Source organism: Rhineura floridana, chromosome 10, assembly GCF_030035675.1.
Source record: "Rhineura floridana isolate rRhiFlo1 chromosome 10, rRhiFlo1.hap2, whole genome shotgun sequence".
In the NCBI taxonomy this organism is placed as follows: Eukaryota; Metazoa; Chordata; class Lepidosauria; order Squamata; family Rhineuridae; genus Rhineura; species Rhineura floridana.
In genome coordinates, this window is record NC_084489.1 from 2,295,640 (window position 1) to 2,315,792 (window position 20,153).

Genomic DNA, 20,153 nt, shown 5'->3' on the forward strand with positions numbered 1-20,153 from the left:
TTGACATCTTCATTAAGCTATCCACTATGACCCCAAGGTCTCATTCTTGGTCAGTCACAACCAGTTCACACCCCATGGTCGTATACGTGACATTAAGATATTTTGCCTCAACATGTATCACTTTACACTCATTGACACTGAATTGCATTTGCCATTTTTCTGCCCATTCACCCAGTTTGGAGAGATCCTTTTGGAGCTCTTCACATCCCTTTGTTTTAACTGCCCTGAGCAATTTAATATCATCAGCAAATCTGGCCACCTCACTGCTCGCTCCTAACTCTAGATCATTTATGAACATATTAAAAAGCATGGTCCTAATACTGATTCTTGGAGACTCCAATCTATATCCCTCCATTGCAAGTAGAGGGAGTTTGCTTATTGGTGCGGGCTTGATCTAATTCCATGGAACTGTCAGGTGGTTCTGTTCCATATTTGTTTTCTGCGATCTTCTGCTTTTACTGGTTCATTTTTTCCCTGAGTGGAAAATAATGTTATTGTTAATGTTAGGTGAGTGAGTGGAGAAAAAGGGGTGGAATGGGGACACACACTGGACAGGTGCCAATTGCCCTAGGATGATAATCAATGAAGGGTAGGGAGAGTAGAAATCAGAGATGTCTCTCTTCTCTCCCCCCACAACACACACTGTTCCATTTTCTGCACTACATTTATGTGACAAGTGGTGTTTGTTTGTTTGTTTTGCATTGCAAGGATGTATAGATTTTAGTCACTATAGCCAGACAGCATGCATCATTTTCTGGCTTCTGCAAAAGGAGGGGTGAGTGCATGTAACAATGTGTGTGTGTGACACACCAATCCCCCTGATAGCACCTGTGTGTGTGTTTATGCCTTGCGCATTTTCACTAGATTAGCTTTGTCCCAATTTCTTATTTCTCCTTTTAATCACTACTATAAGGGGGTGAGGAGAGAGCAATCTTGAGCTGATCTTCTGTGATCCCTTTGGCCACTGGCTCAGGAAAGATAGACAACCCCCCTCCTCAATCTATCCACCCTGTTGTCTTCAGAATCTAGCATCCCCACCACAACCACATTACTATTATTATTGTTGTTATTTTAAAAGCTCAGGGTTTTTTATTGCATTTATGTTCCACCTTTCCTCCAAGAGCTCAAAGTGGTGCACATGGTTCTCCCCCTTTCCATTTTATCTTTATACCAATCCTGTAAGGCAGGTCAGGCAGAGAGACTGTGACTGGTCCAAAGTCACCTAGTGGGCTGCATGGCTGAGTGGAGATTTGAACCTGAGTCTTAGTCCAACACTGTAACCCACTAGTGTTGGGAGACAGGACTGTACATCTTTAGACTGTGGGGGGGGGAATACCAATTTGATTGGACTCTTGCATTAAGAAAAGTAGCCAAACTTCCAATCTGTGACAGCTGCAAAACAGCATCAGCCTCTTAAGAGGCTGTCAACACTTAATCTTCTTCACATTGTGGGTTTCAGAAGTAATAATCTGGGCACCTCCATTTGGGGAGGGACCTGTTCCGAAGTCTCTGTGTGTATGGACTTTCGGGAGTCCCTGATTTTGTGTGTGTGTGTGTTTGGGACTTCCAGGTGGGTGTCACTGTGTGGGTGTTTTGGGAGTTCTGGGGGGGATAGGTGCGCAAAGCCCCCAAACTGGTTAAAAGTTGTTTATATTGCTGTAACCTGCCCTAGGATCTTCTGTTGAAGGCCAGGTAATAAATATCATCAACATCATATTTGTTGTTGTGATGAACAAAAAGTGACATTATCTAATGCTTCATTGTGTATTTTTTCAATTAACAGTCTAAAATTACAACAAATAGCATGTGGGGGTCACAATTTTTTTTGAGCTTACAAAGGGGGTCCCATACTCATAAAGGGTGGGAACCACTGGAATAGGGGATGAACAGACAGGTGCCTTCCCCCCTTAGAGGAAAATGAACGTGAGAGAGAGAGTCCGGTGGGAAGAAAAAGGTGGAGAAGAGTTATTATTACAAAAGCTGTCTTGGCCTAATTATGTATCCCATGGGCAATTTTTTTTGGTGGGGAGAGGTCACCCCTTTATTATTACAGTGCCTAGTAGTAATTATCAGTGTAAATCTCTCTCCTAATAATAAACAGGGAAGAGGCTGTAATTGCTGTACCTGGTTTAGGGGTGAGGGACACGTTAATTTAAGTAAGGAGGAAAAGCATTATGAAGCTGATTAATAAGGGGCTTATTTTTAATTGTGATAAAGTGGGATTGTAGTGGTGTCAGGTCAGGTGTAAGGTAATTTTTGAAAAAGAAGGCAGGCAAGGAAATATTATTTGTTGGGTGTGTGAATAAGTCGTTCATTCCCCACCCACCCCCATTCAACACCCACACTAAGATTGTACTTAAGGCATAATTGTTTTTGTGTGGGTGGCAGAGCTTGGAAAAGTTACTTTTTTGAACTACAGCTCCCATCAGCCCAATCCAGTGGCCATGCTGGCTGGGGCTGATGGGAGTTGTAGTTCAAAAAAGTAACTTTTCCAAGCTCTGGTGGGTGGACTATACTTGTGCAAACAATGAAGAGGGAAGGGGGGAGATGTTGGAAGCTGAGCCCCAGCGGGGGGGGGGGTTGGGAGGGATAGCAAGTAACTTGCTTGGATGTCATCTGTCAAAGCAGGGTGGTTGGAAGGAGATAGGAAGGTGAAAGCAAGGGGGGATAGATAGCGGAGAAGACACTAATGTGGGAATTGGAGGCTGTGTATGTGTCTGCGTGTGTGTGTGACAGAAAAAGAGGTAAGATGAAGGGGGAGAAAGATGGAGCTACGGGAGGACTATTGATCTAGTGAAAGGGAGCAAGAGACACACCTACACAGGTACTGTGAGTTGGATCAGTGTGCTACACATACAAACATACTTGCATGTACTCACCCCCCCTTTTTTTGAAGATGCCTTAAAATGATGCACACTGTCTGGCTATGGTTGGAGGGAGTGAAGCAAGCAGAAGGAGAGAGTTGACAATGATAACAATGAATGTGCAGACAATAGGGAAGTCTGGTGCCAAATTTGAATATAGCGAAATTCTCACTCATCCCTAATTGGGAAAACTTTCCATTTATTCCTGCTCTCTGCTTTCTGTTACTTAACCAGTTCCTCAGTCACAAGAGGACCTCTCCTCTTATTCCATGAGTGCTAAGCTTACTCAGGAGTCTTTGCTGAGGTACCTTGTCAAAAGCTGTTTGAAAATCCAAGTACACTATGTCAGCTGGATGACTTCTATCTATCTGTGTTATCCTCTCAAAGAACCCTAATAGATTAGTGAGACAGGCCTTTCTCTTGCAGGTCAGCTTAATTCTGCTCCAGCAAGGCTTGTTCTTCTATATGCTTGGTTTTTTAAAATCTTACACAATACTTTCAATCAGTTTTCCTGGGACAGTCATTAGGCTAGCTGGTCTGCAATGTCCAGGATCTCTCAAAGAACCCTAGATCCCGTTTTAAAGATTGGTGTTACATTGGCTACTTTCCAGTCCTCAGGTATGGAGGAGGATCTGAGGGACAAGTTACATGTTTTTGTTAGAAAATCAGCAATCTCACATTTGAGCTCTTTGATAACTCCCAGGTGGGTACCACCTGGACCCAGCAATTTGTCAGTTTTTATTTTGTCTATTAGGCCTAGAAGTTCATCTCTCATCACCACAATTTGCCTCCGTTCCTCAGACTTCCTTCCCGCAAAAGTTAGTTCACAGACGGGGATCTGCCCTATATCTTCAACTGTGAAGACAGATGCAAAGAATTCATTCAGCTTCTTTGCAGTCTACCTATCCTGCTTAAGCACACCTTTGATTCCCTTGTCATCCAAGGGTCCAACTGTCTCTTGCTTTTAATGTATCTGAAGAATTTATGGTTGATTTTTGTTTTTAGCAATGTGCTCCTCAAATTCCTTTTTAGTATCCCTTATTGTCTTTTTGCTTTTATTTTGCCAGAGTTTGTGTTCCTATTTTTTCTTCTCATTTGGACAAGACTTTCATTTTTTTAAGGAAGCCTTCTTGCCTCTAATAGCTTCTTTGAATATCATCAGCAGACTTGGCTATCTTACTGCTCACCCCTGACTCTAGATCATTTATGAACAAGTTAAAAAGCACAGGTCCCAGTATCAATCCTTGGGGGACTCCACTTTCAACATCCCTCCACTGGGAGAACTGTCCTTTGATTCCCTCTCTGCTTCCTGTTTTTTTACCAGTTCCTGATCCACAAGAGGACCTCTCCTCTTATCCCATGACTGCTAAAGCTCACTCAGGAGTCTTTGGTGAGGTACTTTGTTGAAAGCCTTTTGAAAGGCCAAATGCACAATGTTAATTAGATTGCCTCTATCTATATGCTTATTGATACTCTCAAAAAACTCTAATAGGTTAGTGAAAGAAGTCTTACCCTTGCTTCACCATGGCTTGTTCTTGTATATGATTGGTTATTTTATGTTTCTATACCCTTCCATTGGGAGAACTGTCCATTTATTCCTACTTTCTGCTTTGCGCTACTTAAACAATTCCTGGTCCACTAGAGGATCTCTCCTCTTATTCCATGACTGCTAAGCTTACTCAGGAGTCTTTGGTGAGGAACCTTGTCAAAAGCTTTTGAAAGTTCAAGTGTAGCATGTCAACTGGATCACTTCTATCTATACGCTTGTTGACACTCTCAAAGAACTCTAATAGGTTAGTGAGACAGGACTTATCCTTGCAGAAGCTGGTTCTGCTTCAGTAAGACTTGTTCTTCTATATGCTTGGTTATTTTATCTTTAACAATACTTTCCACCATTTTTTCTGGGAAAGATGCTAAGCTAACTGGCTTGTCATTTCCAGGATCCCCCTTGGATCCCTTTTATTAGGACTTGCCTTAATACTACAGTGGCTAGATTGAATATTGGACTAAGACTGCAGAGAATAGAGTTCAAATCCCTACATGTGGCCAGGAACCTCACTGATCCAGTTGCTATCTGTCAGCCAATCATACTTCAAAGTATTGTTGTTAAGCTAAAATGGGAATGGGGCAACTGTGCATGCCACCCTGAGCTCCTTAGAGAACAGGTGGTATAAACATGTATTTTAAATAAATAAAACACTGGACGAGACCAACATGATGCCCTTAAGCACACATATGCCCACAGCCCCCCCAACTGCTTGAAAGCTGTAGCCACTAGAACAGGTTGCAGTGTTGCTTGTGTGTGCATGTGTGTATAGTACCCACAACAGTGTCTCTGGGTTGCAAATATATCTGCGAGCACAAAAATTTGGAGACTCCTGAACCATAGATTTAGGTTTTAGTTAAATAGGTACAGTGTTAATTTTAAATATTGTTATTTTCAGTCTTCCAGTTTCTTAACTACCTGTGCTAGTCCATATTGATGATTCTAAAACCTATTTATTTCAAAGCAAAATTCACAATGAACTAAAGAAGCGTGTGTGTGTTCATCTAGGCCTGCTTGGGAAGAGTGGATTTTTATTATACATTCTTGGTCAGTGGAGAGTGAAGCCTACAGGAACAGGTTAACTCCTCTCATGCAGGCAGGGTCAAAACATTTTAATGAAAAATTTGCTGTGACCAGCCAGAAGGGGAGGTAATCTTCCTGTAACAACCATCTTTACTCTGCCTTCAACAAGGGTATAGGATAAAACACTGGACTCTTGTTGTTTCCACCCTTGTGGAATAGCCCCTGCCCTTTTCTTTTCCAGCTCACTTCTTCTCTTCCCCTTTGTCAATGACTAGCTAGAGAAGTGGGAAGTTAGCACTTCAGTGAGGAAGGTGGGAGCGAGCTCTGTAGTCAAGCCCTCTAAGCACTTTGGGAGTTGTGAGCTGTAAGCAGAGGAAATGAGGTAACCGGGATTTGTCCCAGAACCACTTCCGCTTGGGCACATAAATGCTTACAGCAATGACTGCTTTTTGATGGGGGGGGGCTACCAAGATCGGTCCCATGCCCTTCAAGCACCAGGTGGAGGCAAGGGTCAGCAGACATAACTCACAAAACTGATGATCAAACTCGTAAAACTGATGACTCACAAAACATATGGGAGAAGGATCTGAAACCTGTGTGTTTGCCTGGCCTAGGAGGCAGCCACATCTCAGAGGTTTCCTATGGCAGTCATTTCATGGATAAACGTGGAGGTGGTCTATGAGCCAGCATCCACTTTGTCAAAATGCTTTTTCAGTACCCACCAAAGGAAACTTCACAGGCACACCTCTCCTTCTTCCCCATTGTCCCCCCCCCCTTCATCATCTAGCAATATCCCAGCCGGGGGAGGAGGAAGAGTAAGCGAAGGGATAATCTCTCTCACAAACTCAGTTTAAGTTAAAGCGAAAAGCAGGGAAAGTTTATCTATGGCAGTAGCACCAGTTTCATCTTGAGCCCATGGGTGTTTCTCCTTGAGCCCTCCCCTCTCCCTAGCAGATCCAGGGGACGTTATGCACTGAACCTAAGACTCCCAGGCATCTGGAACAGAAGAGCAGGAATTAACTGGTAATGAGCCCACATCTGACCCACTCCAAAATGCCTGTATCATGTTGAAACATACCATATTCTAGCAGGTATGGCTATGTTCACCCTAAAGATGAGGTAGCTAAGAAACCTGAGGGACAGGAGAACTGAGCCAAAGAAAAATGGTTTTTTTCCCAGGTCTGGGAATTAAAAAAAAATCATTTTCCAATTTTTTTTAAAGATGTCCTGTGTGAGGAATAAGACTCTCCAGAAGTCTGAGACCCCTCCCTCCATTCCATATCTAAGAAGCTTTACAAATCTCCATGCTCTGTCATGAATAGTTTGCAAGCACCTTCTGTGGATAAAGAAATTATTGCTCTGGGTTCAAAACCAGCTATCCCCAGAGGGAGAGGAACATCCTGACCAATCAGAGTAGCAGATGCAGTGATGCAGCCATACAGTGGCGTGAATAAGTATTTGCCCCCATCTGATTTTCTGCATTGTTGCATATTTTTGGCATTGAATGTTGTCAGATCTTGAACCAAAACCTAATATTAGAGAAAAGGGAACCTGAGTGAAGAAACACAAAATTTTGATACTTATTTCATTTATTTATTAAAGAAAATTAAGCAACACCTAATGCCCCCCGTGTGAAAAAGTAATTGCCACCTTAGACTCAAACCTGGTTATGTCACCTTTAGCAGCAATAACTGCAACCAAACACTTCCTGTAGTTCTTGATCAGTCTCTCACAGCCTTGTGGTAGAATTTTGGCCCACTCTTCTATGCAGAACTGCTTTAACTCAGTGACATTTGTGGGTTTTCGAGCATGAACTGTGCCTTTCAGGTCCTGCCACAACGTCTCAATGGGGCTTAGGTCTGGACTGTGACTAGGCCATTCCAAAACTTTAAATTTCTTGTTCCTCAACTATTCTGATGTAGACTTGCTTGTGTGTTTCGGATCGTCTTGCTGCATGACCCAGCTATGCTTCAGCTGAAGCTGACAGGCAGATGGCCTGACATTTGCCTGTAGAATTCTCTGAGACAAAGCAGAATTCATGGTTCCTTCAATGATGGCAAGTGGTCCAGGTCCTGATGCAGCATAGCATCCCCAAACCATGACTCTGCCATCACCATGTTTTGACTGTTGGTGTGAGGTTCTTCATGTGGAATGCAGTATTTGGTTTTTGCCAGACATAACGGGGCCCATGTTGCCCAAAACGTTCCGTATTTGACTCATCTGTCCATAGAACATTGTTCCAGAACTCTTGAGGATCATCCAGATGCTTTTTGGCAAACTCTAGATGAGCATTCATGTACTTAGTGAGCAGTGGTTTCCGCCTTGCTACTCTGCCCTGAATCCCATTTTTGCACAGTGTCTTTCTGATAGTAGAGTCATGAACACTAACCTTGGCTGAGGCGAGAGAGGACTGCAGATCCCTGGATGTTGTTCCGTGACTTCCTGGATGATTTTACAACTTGCTCTTGGAGGGATTTTGGCAGGACAGCTACTTCTGCTGTCCCAAACCTTCTCTATTTGGTCAATATGGCTCTGACTGTGGTTTGGTGGAGCCCCAAAGCCTTAGAAATCGCTTTGTAAACCTTTCCAGACTGATATGTATCAACAACTATTTTCCAGAGGTGTTCAGGAATTTCTTTTGATTGTGGCTTTGGAACCTGTGTGCTGACAACTTTAATCTGATGGCAAGGGCCAAAGTTAGTAAGATTTATATTGGGCAGGACTGGCCCAAATCAGGACTGATTGTTTACCAAGGTATTCAAACACCTGGCCCTAATAATCCCTTTCATTAGGTTGAGTTCATAGGGGGGCAATTACTTTTTCACACAGCAGCATTGGATATTGCCTATCTTCTTTAATAAATAAATAAAATAAGTATCAAAGTTTTGTGTTGTTTGTTCACTCCGCTTCTCTTTTCTCTACTATTATATTTTGGTTCAAGATCTGGTAACATTCAGTGCCAAAAATATGCAACAATGCAGAAAATTAGACAGGGGGCACATACTATTTCATGGCACTGTAGGTGCATGGAGTTCTTTCTGTGAGGGTGGCTGTAGCCAACTTCTTCATGGCACATGCTGTAGCAAAATGGGCATGGTGTCTCCTGCCTGAGGTCCCTTACAGACGCTAAACATCTCCAGGAGGAGCTAAATAGGATAGCAAAATCAGCTGAGTTCCTGGAAGATTCCTCTATGGATTCTTTTCAATATTCTGCCTGGGCTCTGGCCTATGGGGTGATAGCTAGGAGAAACCTATGGTTCAAACAGTGGGACACTGAATGTAATCCCAAAGCTCACCTTTCTGTTCTCCTCCTTTCAGGAGGCAAGCTTTTTGGTAAATCCTTGGATCCACTCCTGGAGGAAGCCAATGATAAAAAGGTGTTGGCTTCTGCACCTAAAAAGGAAAACAAATCATGGAGCCCCGTCCTCCCCCCATGACACAGTCCTTTTGGCCATAGGGGTAACCCTTCACTGATAAAACAATCCAGAGGTTTGGGGCCCCTGGAGATCTTCCGCTTCCAGAATAGACCAGGAACATAAGGGGGAAACTACAGCAAGCAGCCCAGGACCAGCAAGATCAGCCTGCAAGGGATTTCCAGGTACGAGACAGACTTTAGTTATTCGCAGAGGCTTGGAGACTCACCACTACCAAAAGAATGGGTGCTCAACAAAATTCAATTAGGCTACACAATTGAATTCTCAACACCGTGGGACAAACTGAGAATATATCCTATTGCACACATCCCAGAGAAACATCTGACTTCTTTTGGCAATTCAATATGTATTGGACACTGGGGCCATAGAACCAGTCCAAAACTAACAACAATCATATGGCGTCTTCTCCATATTTCTTACACTCCCCAAGAAGTGGGGTTTCTGGGACATTTTGGACTGAAAACTCTTGAACAAGTACATATAAAACAAAAAAACCCAATATGAATAGCCTCGACTATACAGTTTCCTCAGTACTCTAGGATGCAGTTCATCAGGCCATGGAGATTTGAACTTGTTCAAAGTGATTAGGTATTCCTTGACCATTCATCTATCAATCTCAAGCTGCAACCCTGCCCCTTCAGTTTCATGTTTCCCAGGAGGGTCACAGACCCTCTTTTCGGAGAATACTGAGCCAAAGTAGGAATTGTGCATTTCTGCCTTTTCTTTGTCATCTGTTATCATTTTGCCATCCTCACTGAGCAGCTATACCACCATTTCTTTTCTCTGTCTTTTCCTATGGATGTACCTGAAGAAAGCTTTTTTGGTTGCTTTTAGCATCCCTTGCTAACCTCAACTCATTCTCAACTTTGGCCTTCCTGACGCCATCCCTGCAATTCTATGCTACCTGTCTGTACTCTTCCTTTGATAATACAAAATTGGGAGGGATAGCTAATGTCCTGGAGGGCAGAAACAAAATTCAAAGTGATCTTGATAGGCTGGAGCACTGAGCTGAAAATAACCAAATAAAATTTAACAGGGATAAATGCGAAGTTCTGCACACAGGGGGGAAAACTCTAAGAGCATGTGATGTTCCTGCTTATAGTGTAAATATGGTAAGTGTTGTTTATATAGAAGACATATGGTAAGTGGAGTTAAAGAGGAGGGGGGAGTACATGAGCAGTAGAATGCTGGATGATTGGCTGAGCGTTTGAATGACAGTTGAACCTGGGTGGATGTTGGGAGTGTGGAGAAAGAGGTGTTTGAGGGTGGAGGTCAGGAGTGTGGAGGAAGAGGGAGTTGGAGTTCTGATTAATAATAAGTCAAGTACAAAACAGGAATAGATGAAACCATACGCTTGTGAAACATTCTAAAACTAATCTTGTTATTTCTGATACTTAATAAATACTTATTTGGTTTACCAAAGGCCTGATCCTTGGCTGGGGTTTTCACAGACCAGAAGGGAGGGCAAGGTAATTACCAAGGCTGAACAGAAACAGTATCTAATGGTGGCAGCAGTGAAGGGAGGAATAATAACAATGCAAGTATCCAGAGCAACCCAGAGTTGTATGCGTTCTCTATAAAGATACAAGGGGGTTGGGAACAGCACAAGCACGCAGTCACAAAAGTAACCAGCTAGAGAGAGACTCAGGCAAAATCTCTGGAAGTATTGGTTATAGGACGTGACTGGTGGTGCTGCCTAGCAGGGGGATCTAGTGAGATCTGTGCTAGAGCAGAGTGAGAAACCATATAAAGGACGGTCCGGACTGGTGGTATTATTTTATTTATTTTTATTATTATTATTTATTAAATTTATATCCCGCCTTATGGCCAAAAGGCCCTCAAGGCGGCTTACAAAAACACGAATATAACACATCATAAAGCATAAATACAATAATGCAATTCTCAAAATTAAATAACAAATAACATTATTAAAAGAAAAGAAAAAACATTTAAATGTGTCACAATAAGAGAACCAAACACTTTATAAAAAGGCCTAGATAAAAATCTTCAATTTCCCAGCAAATAAGTAGCATTTTTATGGTATCCCTGGTGGTGCCTAGTGAAAGGCAGTAGCCACAAGCAGGTGGGAACCTGACAGGGAGAACCAGGGAAGGACGTCACATGTGGTGGCTGTAGCGGTGGGATTCGAACCCTAGAGAGTCCCTAAAAGTGGTGTGGCTAAAAGAAATAACAAATAAAGATTACTTGTGAGAGTGACTGGCAAAGAGTGTGTGGCAAAGTGCGAGTGAACTCCTAAAAACATGGCTGAATATATAAAGATGAAAAGAGAGGAGCTGGTGGAGAAGTGCATAACATTCAATTTACCTCATGAGGGTAAAGGGGTAGATGAATTGCGAGTAGCATTGATAGCATTCGCATCTGTTCAACAAAAACAACCTGTCAGAGAAGAGAACCCAGAAGGGATACTGAATGTATGAATGTGAGGTAAATAAAGTATAGGTGAAGTGTTCAGTTATAAGATGGGGATAATTGTCTTAGCGATACTACATGTGAGAAGATCTTTGAATTGTTGTTCATCACAAGCTGAATATGAGCCAACAGTGTGATGCTGCTGCAAAAAAAGGCAAATGCTATTCAAGGCTGCATTAACAGAAGTATAGTCTCCAAATCTCAAAGAGTACTAGTTCCCGTCTATTTGGCACTAGTTAGGCCTCATCTTGTGTCCAGTTCTGGACACCACACTTTAAGAAGGATGCAGACAAACTGGAACAGGTTCTGGAGAGGGCAACAAGGATGATCAGGGGGCTGGAAACAAAGCCCTATGAGGTGAGGCTGAAATAAATGGGCATGTTTAGCCTTGAGAAGACTGAGGAGAGATATGATAGCACTCTTCAAGTAGCCAGGATAGCCTGACCACTGTTGTCCATGCACTGGTAACCTCCAGTCTGGATTACTGTAATGCGTTCTATGTGGGGCTGCTCTTGAGGTTGGTCCGGAAGTTGCAGCTGGTGCAAAATGCGGCGGCGAGACTGCTCACTAGGGCAGGGTATCACCAACATGTCACCCCGCTGCTGAAAGAATTGCACTGGCTGCCCATTTGCTACTGGGCCAAGTTCAAGGTTCTAGTTCTGGTGTACAAAGCCCTATACAGCTTGGGACGAGAATACCTGAAAGACCGTCTTACCCCTTATATACCCAGTCGATCACTGCTCTTTCTTTGCCGGTGAGGGCCTCCTGTAGATACCATCTTATCAGGAGGTCTGTGATGTTCCTGTATTAGTGTATATATGGTAAGTGCTGTTTGTCTAGGAGATACATGGTAAGTGGAATGAAAGAGGAGGGGGTAGTGAATGGGCAGTAGAATGCTGGATGATTGGCTGAATGTTTAAAATGGCTGACAGTATAAATGGAAGGATGTCAGGTAAATCTGGGTGGACGTGTGGGGGTTTCTGAGAGTTGTTTGAGAAGTGTTTGGTGGTGTTTGTCAGGAGAGCGTGGAGAAGGAGGGGGGTGGAGTTCGGATTAGTATTAGATAAAACCATATGCTTATGTGCCTTATGAAGTAATCTTGTTATCTTTGTTATATAAATAAATACTTATTTGGTTTACCAAAGGCCTGATCCTTGGCTGGGGTTTCACAGACCAGAAGGGAGGGTAAGGTAAATACCAAGGCTGAAGAGTGACACAAGTATTCAGAGCAAACCAGAATTATCTGCATTAATATTAAGGGAGTGGGACAGCTTAAGCACGCAGTCACAGAGGTAACCTGATAGAGAGACTCCGGCAGAGTCTCTGGGAATACTGGTTATAGGACATTACTGGTGGTGCTGCCTAGCAGGGGGATCTGTTGAGATCTGTGCTAGAGCAGGGAGAGAAACCATAAAAAAGGACAGTCCGGACTGGTGGAGTCCCTGGTGGTGCCTAGTGACAGGCAGTAACCACGAGCAGGTAGGAACCTGACAGGGAGAGCCAGGGAAGGACGTCACATGTGGTGGCAGTAGCGGTGGGATACGAACGAAGGAGACTACGTCACAGGTGTTGGCTGTAGCGGTGGTACGAATACTAGAGAATCCCTAACAGTGGTGGGGCAAACAGAAATAACAAAACAAGATTACTTGTGAGAGTGACTGGCAAAGAGTGTGTGGCAAAGAGTGAGTGAACTCCAACATCATGGCTGAATATATAAAAATGAAAAGAGAGGAGCTGGTGGAGAAGTGCATAACATTCAATTTACCTCACGAGGGTAAAGGGGTAGATGAATTGAGGGTAGCACTTACAGGATTTGCAACTGCCCAGCAAAAACAACCTTTGAGGGAAGAGACCCCACAAGGATACTTAAGCAATCCCGCTTATATAGAGTATTTGAGAGAGAAGTTAAGATGGGAGGCTGAGGGAAAAGACAAACAGCGAGAGTTAGAAATTGAGAAGTTGAGGATGGAAGCTGATGGGAAAGATAAACAGCGAGAGTTAGAAACTGAGAGATTGAGGATGGAAACTCAGAGAATGAGAGTGGATGCTGAGATACAAGGGGAAAGATTAAAATTGGATAGAGAGAAATTTCACTCTGAGGAGACAAGGAAAGACAGAGATGGAGCAAAAATAAAAATTACTCCAAAGGACTTTGCAGTGTTTGAGCCTGGACAAGATCCACAGGTTTACCTCAGCACTTTTGAAAAAGCAGCTCAATTGTGGGGGCTACCTGAAGATAAATACATGCAGTATTTATCAAACCTGATCAAAGGGGAATTGGCAGAGATATACCAATATTTCCCCTCAGACAGGCCCGTCACCTATGCTGAGTTTAAAGAGGCAGTCTACAAAAGATTCAGACTGGGACCTGACTATTTTAGAAAGTTATTCCGAAACTGTCAGATCCAAGCAGGGAGGTCTTTTGTTGAACTGGGAGCAAAGTTGATGGATATATTTGGAAAGTGGATGAGTAGTGCCAAAGCTCAGTCAGTGGAAGAGGTGAAAAGCCTCATGATACTGGATCAATTATACCATCAGTGAAATTTCTCTCTATCCAATTTTAATCTTTCCCCTTGTATCTCAGCATCCACTCTCATTCTCTGAGTTTCCATCCTCAATCTCTCAGTTTCTAACTCTCGCTGTTTATCTTTCCCATCAGCTTCCATCCTCAACTTCTCAATTTCTAACTCTCGCTGTTTGTCTTTTCCCTCAGCCTCCCATCTTAACTTCTCTCTCAAATACTCTATATAAGCGGGATTGCTTAAATATCCTTCTGGGCTTGAGTGCAAATGGAGGCGAACTCCCGACGGCTGTAATCATGCACTTGTGAAGCTCTCTACCAAACTCTATGTGAAGGCAGTGAGAGCAGCAAAGAAGCAATACTTTGCTGTCTCTATTCAGTCATCCCTTAACCGCCCAGCGGAACTTTATAAAGTTGTCCGGGGACTTTTACACTCTGGTCCCCTGGACGCAATAACACCATCAATTGCCCGCTGTAATGAGTTTGCGCGACACTTTCGTGATAAGATCATGAACATCCGCCGGGACCTTGACTCCATTATTGTAGCAGTTGATCCTAATGAGGTGTCCAGAGCACAGTCTTGTCCTGTTTTATTGGATGAGTTTCAGTTGGTACAGCTCGAGGATGTGGACAAGGTGCTTGGACAGGTGCGGGCGACCACTTCTGCTCTGGATCCTTGCCCCTCATGGCTAATAAAAGCTAGCAGGAATGGAACAGCCGGCTGGGCCAAGGAGGTGATTAATGCCTCTTTACGAGAGGGAGTGGTCCCACCCTGCCTGAAACAGGCGGTGGTGAGACCGCTCCTAAAAAAATCCTCCTTGGACCCTGATAATTTGGACAACTATAGGCCAGTAGCAAATGTCCCATTCCTGGGCAAGGTTCTAGAGCGTGTGGTCGCTCGCCAACTCCAGGCTCTCTTGGATGAAACTGATTATCTAGACCCATTTCAATCGGGCTTTCGGCCGGGGTTTGGTACAGAAACGGCCTTGGTCGCCCTGTATGATGACCTCTGTCGGGAGAAAGACAGAGGGAGTGTAACTCTGTTGGTTCTCCTTGATCTCTCAGCGGCGTTTGATACCATCGACCATGATATCCTTCTGGAGCGACTTACGGATTTAGGAGTGGGAGGCACTGCTTGGCGGTGGCTCTGCTCCTATCTCGGGAATCGTCTCCAGAAGGTGATGCTGGGGGAACATTACTCGAGTCCCTGGGTACTCCAATATGGGGTCCCGCAGGGTTCAGTTCTGTCCCCCATGCTTTTTAATATCTATATGAAGCCGCTGGGTGAGGTCATCAGGAGTTTTGGAGTGTGTTTCCAGCAATATGCTGATGATACGCAGCTCTACTACTCCTTTTCATCTTCGTCAGGTGAGGCTGTTGATGTACTAGACCGCTGCCTGGCCGCGATAATGGGCTGGATGAGAGCTAATAAACTGAAACTCAATCCTAACAAGACTGAGATGCTGTTGGTGGGAGGACCCTCTGCCCAGATGGTTGACGTTCGACCTGTCCTAGATGGGGTTACACTCCCCCTAAAGGAACAGGTACGTAGTTTGGGGGTCTTATTAGATCCGCTCCTGTCACTTGAGGCTCAGGTAGCCTCGGTGGCACGGAATGCATTCTACCAGCTCCGGCTGGTAGCCCAACTACGACCCTATCTGAGCAAGGAGCATCTTGCCTCAGTTATCCATGCTATGGTAACCTCTAGATTGGACTACTGTAATGCACTCTACGTGGGGCTACCTATGAAGACGGTTCGGAAACTTCAGCTAGTGCAAAATGCTGCGGCCAGAGTTCTCACTGGGACAAAGAAATTTGACCATATAACACCTGTCCTGGCGCAGCTGCACTGGCTACCGATATGTTTCCGGGCCAGATTCAAAGTGTTGGTTCTTACCTATAAAGCCCTAAACGGCATCGGACCGCAATACCTGATGGAGCGCCTCTCTCGCTATGTACCTACCCGTTCACTACGCTCGACGTCGAAGGCCCTTCTCCGGGTCCCAACCCATAAAGAGGCCCGGAGATCAACAACTAGATCTAGGGCCTTCTCGGTGGTGGCCCCCGAACTATGGAATGCCCTCCCAGACGAGATACGCCTGGCGCCTTCTCTGTTATCTTTTCGGCACCAGGTAAAAACTTACCTTTTCGCCCAGGCTTTTTAAATTTTGTAAATTTTTAAATATTTTAATTTAACATTCTAAACTTAATATGATCTTAATTTAAATCTCAATGGCAATTTTATTAATGTTTTATAATTGTACTATATATATATATATTTTTCCACACTTGCTCATATTTTAATTGTGATTTTATTTGTTGTACACCGCCCTGAGAGCTTTCTGCTATAGGGCGGTCTAGAAATGTAATTAAATAAATAAATAAATAATAAATCAGTTACCACCAGAAATAAGTCTCCTTGTCAAAGACCGTTCCCCTACATCTGTTCAAGAGGCTGCAGAGATGGCGGATCACTTCGCCTCCAATAGAACTGGCTGGGTGGGGAAAACATCAAGAGATTTTAAACCCAGACCATATAATGCTGGCAGAAGGGATGTGGTACCACAGCGAGTGAGTCCTCCAGTAAAATCTGAAGGGCACAGGACATCCCAGAGTGGATCTGTGTACCCTAAAAGTGAGGAGAAATTATGCTATAAATGTGGTAGACCGGGGCACCTACGTTTTCAATGTGAGGTTGCCAACCCCATTACTAATCCTGCTCAGGGTAGGGCAGTGAAAACAGAGCCCAAGGCTTTAGAAACAGCGAAAAAGGTTCAGTTCTGTCAGATAAACTGGACAGAAGTAAAAGACTTGGATTCGAGTCTAAGAGAGGAAGTGTGTGTTCAAGGGGCAAATTATTGGGCATTGCTTGATACTGGTGCCGCTCAGACATTACTGAGGCCAGATTTAATAAAATCTGAAGAAATATTACCTCAGGAAACGGTGAATATCCAAGGAGTGAGGGGTCAACCAGAAAGCTTGCCTGTGGCCCTAGTGAAAATGGCGTGGAGAGGCCGAGAGGGCAAATATAAAGTAGGCATTAATGCCCAACAACAAGAACCAGTGATACTGGGAAGAGATGTTATGGGGGCACAGGGGAAAATATAAGTGGTGACCAGACAACAACTTGGCAAAGAAACAGAAGCCATATTAACACAGGCTGAAGGAAACAGGGAATCTGTTTGCTAGCCTCAGGTCACCATAGCAACCCTTGGCAGGCCTGCTGAAGGAGACAAACTGTATCAAGTGGTCTCTAATAAGGAAGAGACAGAGCATTTCAGAGAAGAACTGGATAAGGATACCAGTTTGAACCAAATAAAGGAGCAAGCCCTGACCCAACAGATTCCTTTCACTGACAAACTGAGGAATCAAGTTGTGTGTGAGAATGGGATTTTATATAGACTGTGGATGCCTGCTGAGAGAAAGGATGAATGTGAACCAGTGAAACAAATGATGGAAGTAGTGAAAGAGAATTTGAGTCAGGCACAGGAGAAGCAAAGTTACTGGCATGACAGAACAGCCAGGGAACGTGTGTATGATGTGGGAGATATGGTTATGGCATTCATACCCAGAAAACATGACAAATTACAGGCCAACTGGGAAGGACCATATACCATAAGAGAAAGGCTTGACACAGTGGCATATGTAATCACCACAGACCAATTAAACAAAAGCAAAGTGGTTCATGTAAATATGTTAAAGCCTTACCATACCAGGGATGCAAAGGTGTTGCAAGTTACCTTATTCCCTGGGGGAAGTGGGCCTGAACTTCCAGATTTGGTACAGGAAAGCAAAGACAAAGGAGGGGTAGATCAATTGGAATGGTCAGAAGAGGTGCAGGAGGAAGTAAGAGCAGAGATTCTGAGAGTGTTGAAAAACTACGGGGATCTCTTTAGCAATAGACCTGGCCGAACCAGTATAGCCAAACATTCCATTGATACTGGAAATCATGCCCCAATCAGATCTGTTCCGTACCGTGTGAATGGGAAAGTTTTGAGTGAGATTAAAAAGGAGGTCGAAGATATGCTGGAACTAGGAGTGATCAGGGAATCCATCAGTCCCTGGGCCTCAAGTATTGTCCTGGTTCCGAAAAAAGATGGAACGACAAGATTTTGCATTGATTATTGGCTAATCAATAAAATTACTGTCCCAGATGCGTATCCTATGCCTAGGGTGGACGCAATGTTAGAGTTGTTGGGGGCAGCAACCATTATCTCTACGTTAGACCTCTGTAAAGGATTTTGGCAAATGGAACTAGACGAGCAATCCAGAGCCAAAACTGCCTTCAGTACACCAGATGGGTTATATGAGTTTGTGACCTTACCCATGGGACTAAGGAACTCACCAAGTTCATTTCAGAGGCTAATCAATACTGTGTTGCGAGGCATGTCAGATTTTGCAGTGGCCTATATCGATGACGTGGCCATTTTTAGCAAGTCGGTGCCTGAGCATGTCCAACACCTGACCACAGTATTAGAGGCATTAAAGAAGGCAGGCCTCATAATAAAAGCAAAGAAATGCCAGTTTGGGTTGAAGGAGGTGGTCTATTTAGGACATAAGGTGGGGAGTGGGAAAATCACCCCCTTATGGAGCAAGGTGGAGGCAATACAAGCGTGGCCTATCCCCTTAACCAAAAAGCAAGTTAGGGCATTTCTAGGTGTGGCTGGTTTTTATAGGAAGTTTGTGAAAAATTTTGGGGAAATCGCAACCCCCTTGCATGAATTGACAAAGAAAAAGTGTTCTGAGCGTGTGGAATGGACCGATGAATGTCAGAAGGCTTTTGATCTGCTGAAGCAAGCCTTGTGCCAAGGACCCATATTAATAGCACCAGACTATGAGCAACCATTCATCGTGGCTACAGATGCGTCAGACCTCGCGCTGGGAGTCGTCTTGCTGCAGGAGAGAGATGGCACCAAACATCCAGTGGCGTATCTGAATCGCAAGCTGACGCCGAGGGAGAAAAACTATTCGTCGGTCCAAAGGGAGTGCCTAGCGGTCGTGTGGGGACTGAACAAGTTGCGCCCATACGTGTGGGAACGAAGATTCACGGTAACAACGGATCATCGGGCCTTGTTATGGTTACAGACTATGAAAAACCATAATACTATGCTGCAGAGGTGGTCCTGCGCCCTACAAGACTATCCAGTGGACTTCCAGTTCATAAAAGGCAAGGACAATGTATTGGCCGATGGACTGTCAAGGCAGGTGGCTGGGACAGCAGTGACATGACCAGACGGAGGAACAAAGAAAGACACTTTCCCCAGAGAGACTTGTTTTAATTGTTAACGCGGCGTATGAATCCTAGAGCAGGAATAATACTCTGCCGTTATTTTAAGGGGGGGGGGGAATGTGATGTTCCTGTATTAGTGTATATATGGTAAGTGCTGTTTGTCTAGGAGATACATGGTAAGTGGAATGAAAGAGGAGGGGGGAGTGAATGGGCAGTAGAATGCTGGATGATTGGCTGAATGTTTAAAATGGCTGAGAGTATAAATGGAAGGATGTCAGGTAAATCTGGGTGGACGTGTGGGGGTTTCTGAGAGTTGTTTGAGAAGTGTTTGGTGGTGTTTGTCAGGAGAGTGTGGAGAAGGAGGGGGGTGGAGTTCGGATTAGTATTAGATAAAACCATATGCTTATGAGCCTTATGAAGTAATCTTGTTATCTTTGTTATATAAATAAATACTTATTTGGTTTACCAAAGGCCTGATCCTTGGCTGGGGTTTCACAGACCAGAAGGGAGGGTAAGGTAAAAACCAATAATAATAATAATAAATAATAAATTTAATTTCTGTGTCGCCTATCTGGCCGATGGCCACTCTAGGCGACGTACAAAATCATTAAAATACAATTAATAAAATACAGTGATACAATATAAAACAGTGTAAAATCAATACATCTGCAACAACAGTATTAAAAGAGGGCAGGAGGCATTACAGTTATAACAGTTAACCCTCCCCAGAAACCCCGAAGGCCTGTTGAAAGAGCCAGGTCTTTAAGGCTTTCCGAAATACATTTAGGGAAGAGGCGTGCCGGAGATCTTGTGGGAGGGAGTTCCAAAGAGTGGGGGCCGCCACTGAGAATGCCCTCTCTCTAGTACCCGCCAATCTGGCTGTTTTTGTTGGCGGGATTGAGAGAAGGCCCTGTGTGGCCGATCTTGTCGGGCGGCATAATTGGTGGCATTGAAGGCACTCCGTGAGATAAACTGGGCCGAAACTGTGTAGGGATTTAAAGGTCAATACCAACACCTTGAATTGGGCTCGGAAAACAACTGGAAGCCAGTGTAGGTCGAACAACACTGGTGTGATGTGATCCCGGCGGCGACTATTCGTAAGTAA

At 44.0% G+C, this 20,153-nt stretch overlaps 1 protein-coding gene across 12 annotated transcripts in view; it reads right to left on the reverse strand.

The window, feature by feature from the left end:
- The window catches only part of SUN3 (Sad1 and UNC84 domain containing 3), a 72,457-nt gene that overhangs the window by 18,984 nt on the left and 33,320 nt on the right, over positions 1 to 20,153 (reverse strand). For 10 of the 12 annotated variants that reach the window (XM_061585791.1, XM_061585794.1, XM_061585793.1 and 7 more), the window contains one exon: positions 8,730 to 8,786. The exons of the other annotated variants lie outside the window; for them this stretch is intronic. In XM_061585791.1, the coding sequence (XP_061441775.1) occupies positions 8,730 to 8,786 (57 nt within the window). The remainder of the gene's footprint in view (positions 1 to 8,729; positions 8,787 to 20,153) is intronic. 12 annotated transcript variants of the gene reach the window in all.